The 6,819-nt window shown below is 49.6% G+C and overlaps 1 protein-coding gene across 1 annotated transcript; it reads right to left on the bottom strand.

The window, feature by feature from the left end:
* Positions 1–27: 27 nt before the first annotated feature.
* Positions 28–5,383, bottom strand: CYP26B1 (cytochrome P450 family 26 subfamily B member 1; the record flags this gene model as incomplete). The annotated part of the gene is made up of 4 exons (XM_010177938.1): positions 28–430; positions 2,134–2,415; positions 3,830–3,985; positions 5,108–5,383. Coding segments are annotated over 4 exons (1,107 nt in total), but the record flags the coding sequence as incomplete, so codon positions are not given.
* Between the last annotated feature and the right edge of the window lie 1,436 nt (positions 5,384–6,819).

Raw genomic sequence — 6,819 nt, 5'->3', positions numbered from 1 at the left:
CCCTGGCCGCCCATCCCTCACACCATCGGCGTGGCCTTTACACTGTTGCCCCCAACATGGCATCTGTCCCTGTCAGGATCTCATTCTGGTTGGAATCCAGTCCAAAAAATTTGACCTTGAGTCCGTCAACTGGGTGGACCACAGGCACCAGGGTGATTTTGGGGAAAGTCCTGGTGGCAAGCTCGAAACGGCTGGTGCTGGCCAACTCAATGGCCAGAGCTTTGAGGAAGAGCTTGGCCAGGTGCTTGCCCAGACAGGTCCGTACGCCTCCTCCGAAGGGGAGGTAGTGGAACCTGCCGTCCTTGTCTTCACTGCGACCCTGCCCAAAGCGGTCGGGGTCAAAGACGTCCACGTCCTTGAAGACAGGGGCAGTGTCATGGGTGTCCCGGATGCTGTACATCACACTCCAACCTTTGGGGATTTGGAAACCCTGCAGAGAAGACAGAAGACAGAAAAAAAACAACAGAGAGGTCAACACTACTGCAAAGGGAGAGGGAGAACAAGATGAGGGGAGATTGAGATGAGATGTGAAGAAGAAGTTGTTTGGTGTGAGGGTGGTGAGACAGTGTCCCAGGTTGGGCAGACTGCTCCTCCCTGGAAGTGTTCTCGGCCAGGTTGGATGAGGCTTTGAGCAACCTGGTCTAGTGGAAGGTGTCCCTGCTGCTGGCAGGGGGGCTGGAACTGGATGAGCTTGAAGGCCCCTTCCAACCCAAACCATTCTATGATTCTACAACAAAGCCATTTTGCTTTTTCTGCTTTTTCCCCATTTTCTTTGGATTTACTACTCGAGCGTGAGGCAGATTTAAAAGAAAACCAGAGTGTGCAGAGCAAAAAGCTGGGAGATGGGAATCCTGGGTTTATTCCTTCTTCTATCCCAGAGACCTGATGGATCATCCGTTGCTATTTATTTGCTTTGTGGTCGCTGGCAGGAGTTGCCTACAAGGAACCCCACGGTGCTCATCTGCCGCCGGCCAAAGAGAAGAAGCTTTTCTCATGCCTGTGCCCCAGCCAACCCTCCCCAGAGCATCCCATGGTTCTGCTCACACCCCACCATCAGCCCCACACACCCAACACACATGTCAGGGCCTGGATGATGAGAAACGGGGTGGATTTATCATCCCCTGAGCACTTGAAAAGGTTTCCGACTCCAATCATGACATGAGCAGGATTTACAGTGACAAGCCAGGTTCTCAAGATTTTGTTTTGCTAGTAGGAAATTCCAACCATTGCGGTGAGTAATCCACCCGTCATCCAGCAGCCTGGAGATGCCCTTTGCAGTCAACCTTTCCCTTGTCACACCCCAGTTCAGATTTTGGCATCAAACATTGTCACGAGTTGCTCTTTGAAGCATCACGCCTGTCTCCTCTTTGACAGCTCAAGTGTATCCCTTCCCTGCCATGGGCCAGATCTCATCACCCTCCTCTGAATCTGGAGTAATTCCAACTCTCATCACCAGCAGGACCTAATTGGTCCTCCTTGAGGTCTCAGCTAAGCCAGGCTCAAGCAACCTTTGCAACAACATGCAAAAGGCTGTTTTGGAGAGCTCATGGGGGAACCACACCCTGGAGAGATGGCAACAAACAACAAAAAAAACCCACTCAACCAAACAAAAAAATTAGTTTTGGGCACCACAGTATAAAAAGGATCTAAAGCTCCTGGAGAGTGTCCAGAGGAGGGACACAACATTGGGGAAGGGTTTAGAGGGGAAGGGTATGAGGAGAGGCTGAAGCCACTTGGTCTGTTCAGCTCGGAGAAGAGGAGACTGAGAGGAGATCTCCTGGGGGTCTAGAACTTCCTCCCAAGGGGAAGGGGAGGGTCAGACGCTGATCTCTTCTCTCTGGCCACCAACGAATGCCAGGAGCAGAGGAAATGGCAGGAAGATGTGGCAGGGGAGGGTGAGGTTGGCCATGAGGAAAAGGTTCTTGAGGCAGAGGGTGGTGGAGCATTGGAACAGGCTCCCCAGGGAGGTGCTCATGGCACCAAGGCTGACAAGATTCCAGCAGCATCTGGCCAAGGCCCTCAGGGACATGGTGTGAATGTTGGGATTGTCCTGTGCAGGGACAGGAGTTGGACTCCATCATCCTGGTGGGTCCCTTCCAACTCACAACACTCAATGATTCTATGAATACTCACATCCAGCTCAAAGGTTTGCAGCACTGTCCGGTACCCCCCGGAGATGGGGGTGAAGAGGCGAAGCACCTCCTTGATGACGCAGTCCAGGTAGTGGAGGCTGTTGATGTTGTCAAGTCGGAGGGAGCCCTCGCAGATGCAGCCATTGTGGAGGATGCCTTTGCTGCGCAACTCTTCTCGAAGCTTCTCCAGGACCCGGGGGTGTTTGAGGAGCTGCATGATCAGAGAGGTGCTGGCGCTGGCGGTGGTGGCATAGGCAGCGAAGATGAGCTCCAGGGTGCCATCCTGAAAGAAAAGAGCAAAGCCAGGGTAAGACACAGGAGATGGACAGACAGACTGGCCAGCAGCCACAGAACATCAAGGGACAGGCCTGTGGGCTGCCATGGAGCATTGTTTCCTCAACAGCTCTCCAGCCTGGAGAGTGTGTCCAAAGAAGGGCAACAAAGCTACTCTGGAGAATTTGTCTTATGAGAAGGGAACTTTGGTTTTTGAGTCTGGAGAAATGGAGGCTGAGGGGAGACCTTGTGGCTCTGTCCAAGTCCTTGGAGGAGGGTGGAGAGAGGTGAGGGTGGGTCTGTTCAACCAAGGACCAAGTGAGAGGACAAGAGGAAACAGCCTCAGGTTCCTCCTTAGGAGGTTCAGATTGGATATGAAGAAAAAATTCTTCACTGAAAGAGTGGTCAAGCATCCGAACAGGCTGCCCAGGGAAGTGGTGGAGACACCATCCCTGGAGGTCTTCAAAAAACGTGTAGACATGGCACTTCAGGACATGGTTTAGTGGGCATGCTGGTGTTGGGTTTACAGTTGGACTTGATAATCTTGGAGGTCTTTTCCAACCTTAATGATTCTATGATTCTATGTCTAACTAGGTTGCCCAAGGAAGTTGTAGATGTCCCCTCCCTGGAAGAGTTTAAGGCCAGGCTGGATGAGGCTTTGAGCAACCTGATCTAGTGGAAGGTGTCCCTGCTGCTGGCAGGGGGCTTGGAACTAGATGATCTTTAAGGTTCTTTCCAATCCAAACCATTCTATGATAACTGCAAGGTCTCTCCTTGTGCAGACACAGGTCTTGCACACTCACCACAGGGAGCTTCCCATAGAGCCTTGAATGATGCTGAGGACCAGACAGGCAGGAGAAAAAACCCTGGGGATGACTCCTGACAGCACGTGAAGGACATGTTATGCCACGACCCTGCTGCAGATAACAACCTGCCAAGGGCTCATGTGCCCTGCAAAGGAGGCACCATAAAACTGAACGGGTCAAGGGATGAAGCTGGTCAAGGCTGAAAGCTTCAGCAAACTTGTAAGGTCTTTTGGTATTCACAGAATCATTAAGGTTGGAAAAGACCTCTAAGATCATCAAGTCCAACCATCAACTCATCACCACCATGCCCACTAAACTATACCCCTGAGTGCTAGAACTGCTTGTTTTTTATTCCCTGGAAATGCTTTTTTAGAAAGGTCTGAGTGTGATCTGAAAAGAAATATATCTCACAGGAAAGCAGTTGGCTTGTTGGCACCATAATCCAACAGACCAGGATTCACCTGCATCTCCAACAACACATTACGGTCCCACAGCTCTCACTGACCATCTCAGGTTTACCCTAAAAAATCCTCCTTTACAGCAGGTCACACTTTGCTCCTCTAGGAGCCCCTGCCCCGAGCACCACAAGGTCAAGGTGACCATCAAGAAGATCTTTACCTTCAGCTCCTGCATGGTGAGCTCCTTGCCATGTTCTTTGCCGCTCTCTATCAGGATGTCCAGAGCATCAGCATAGTCCTTGCCCTGAGTGTTCTGCAGTTTCTCCTGGATGGCTTTCTCCAACCCTTTCTGCAGTGTCTCACGTGCCCGGATGCCCTGTGGAGCAGGAAACCATCAGACCATTCAAAACACAACACTAGGACCATCATCCCTAGCTCAGTGTGGTGGTTTGGGCAGGACACCCAAACCAGGACACCCAGCATCCATAGGAGTTGGAGACGTGCTCAGGACAACATATCTAAGTAATACAACTGCAATTGCAGGTGGTCAAAGAGAAGAATAAAGATGTTGAAGTTGTTCCCTGAGCAGGAGGAGTAAACCCCGAGTGGGTGAGATTACAAAGCAAGAGTAATCAACACCTACGTGTAAATGAGAGGTTTGATGTGGGAGCCCCAGTAGTGCAGTAGTTCACAGGCCTCCAGCTCAGCCTGGGATGTATGATAGTCCCTGGGAAAATTGTCCCTCAAAGGAAAATCAATTCCTCCAAAAGGATCCTCTTCCCAGGAGCATAATGGGCTTCCCGAGTCATTTTATCACCTGGTCTCAGTAAAGTCATTCCAATTCGAGTGCAGCTGCACTGGGTTAACCTGCTGCTGCGAGTGCTTCGGGGCTGCAAATGCTCCAGTTCATTGACACAATCGAATAATAATTAAAAAAAATTAGCAGTGATAATCACAAAAATAAATTTTAAACCCCCGTATTTTTAATTTTTTAAAATTTTTTTTTCAAAATTCCCTATGGAAAAAAAAAAAAATCCAATTTTTTGCCTCTGGTTTTCCTTTTGCATCATTTATCAACAAAACTAGAATAGTTTTTTGGAAGTAGAAGCTCCACTGACTTGTTTCACCCTGGGGACAGGAGGGAATTAACAGGAGAAGGGTCCCACAAACAACAACAACAACAACAACAACAACAACAACAAAATACAGTCAAACTACCAGTTACAAGGGAGGAAAAATTACCCGTTAAATCTGGGCAAATCCTGACTCTATTGTCCCTTGTATCGAACCACACAGTCCCCACCACTCTAAAACATGGATCTCCCTCTCCATTCTACCAAAATAGGACTTTGTAGCCCAAAAATGGACTCAATTCTAGAGGTCTTAGGGTGAGAAGACATCCCAGTGAGAACCTGTAGAGGTGGGGATTAGCCACCATCCCATTAATCCCAATAATTGAGTGTATTTGGTTGTGGAGGGTTCATCTTAAATCTCTTACCCTCCTGTAGCCACTGAATGGCAGATCCACAGGCAAGGAGAAGACATTCTCTACAAACTGCTGGTAGACTTCGAAGAGGCGGTTGAGTTCCTCATCGGGGATGCGGAAGCCCAGCAGGACACGGATGGCCATGCGGAAGGTGAGCTTCTGGGTCTCATGGTAGACATTGATGGACTCAGGGTTGCTGCTCCAGGCTCGCAGGGTGTCTTTGATCACCAGCTGGATCTTGGGGAGATAACTCTCCAGTGCTTCATGGCTGAAGATTTTGGAGAAAACCTACAAAAAGAGAGTAGGCAGAGATTTCTACAACAGTTCCAACATCCTACTCTTTGCCTTCTCTAGTAACCAGCTTCTGCCTACAAAAAAATAGACACCACAGGTCTCCTGTGCTGACCAGAAGACTCATCATCATCAGAATTCTGATGATAATTTCATCCAGAATCACTGATTCCTAAAATGGTTGATGGAGAAATACCAGCTGATAGATCCTCCACAGGCTGGTCCTCACCACAACCATCACAAATGATGGGCAAAAAACCATGGTGGAAACCAGAAACAGGAGGAAAGACTTCACCCCGTGCACAAGACGATGGATGGAGCTGGTTTTCCCACAGCTCCACGTCTCATGGCTTCCAGTTACATCCAGCCTACGATCTGGATGCTCAAAATACATCTCTTCCACGGGGATTCTCCAGTGTCTAACGTGGTTGTGCACGCGTGCAGACACACACAAGCTTTTCTCTCAACAGGAAGTACTGGCATTTTCTCCCACTTATCAACCATCCTTTTTTAATATATGTAAAAAAAAAATTAAAATTATTTTGAGGCATTTAGGATCTCTGTGAAATCTGGCTGAACTTAGACAGGGGTTCAAGAAGTAGGTGTATTAGAAGAGGTGTGGTTAGAAGGTTGAGAGAGGTTCTCCTCCCCCTATACTCTGCCCTGGTGAGGCCACATCTGGAATATTGTGTCCAGTTCTGGGCCCCACAGTTCAGGAAGGACAGGGAACTGCTGGAGAGAGTCCAGCACAGAGCCACCAAGATGATGAAGGGAGTGGAGCATCTCCCTGCTGAGGAAAGGCTGAGGGAGCTGGGGCTCTTTAGCTTGGAGAAGAGGAGACTGAGGGGTGACCTCATTAATGTTTATAAATATGTAAAGGGCGAATGTCAGGAGGATGGAGCCAGGCTCTTCTCAGGGATGTCCAACGGTAGGACAAGGAGCAATGGGTGCAAGCTGGAGCACAGGAGGTTCCATGTAAACATGAGGAAAAACTTTTTCACTGTGAGAGTGACAGGACACTGGAACAGGCTGCCCAGGGGGGGTGTGGAGTCTCCTTCTCTGGAGACATTCAAAACCCACCTGGACACCTTCCTGTGTGATGGGACCCTGCTTTGGCAGTTGGGTTGGACTGGATGATCTCCTGAGGTCCCTTCCAACCCCACCATTCTGGGATGAGTGGGGAAGAGCAACACACACGTACGCAGAGGCTACAATCTCACACAGCTCATTTCCTTGGGAAACCAGACCAAAAAAACCCCCCAAAAACCCCAAAAAACCCCCTGATGTCACCAGACAACATTAATTTAAGCCCTGGGAGTAAACCCTGCGCAGGATTGGGCCTCCTCAGGTCCCCCCCAGTGCTCACAATTCCTTACTCCAGTTTGAGCCCGAGCCCTCACCGCTCGTTGTTCCACGAGGAGCTCAGCAATGTC

Source organism: Antrostomus carolinensis, unplaced genomic scaffold (assembly GCF_000700745.2).
Source record: "Antrostomus carolinensis isolate BGI_N321 unplaced genomic scaffold, ASM70074v2 scaffold27980, whole genome shotgun sequence".
Classification (NCBI taxonomy): Eukaryota; Metazoa; Chordata; class Aves; order Caprimulgiformes; family Caprimulgidae; genus Antrostomus; species Antrostomus carolinensis.
This window is presented reverse-complemented; position numbering and strand designations above follow the sequence as displayed.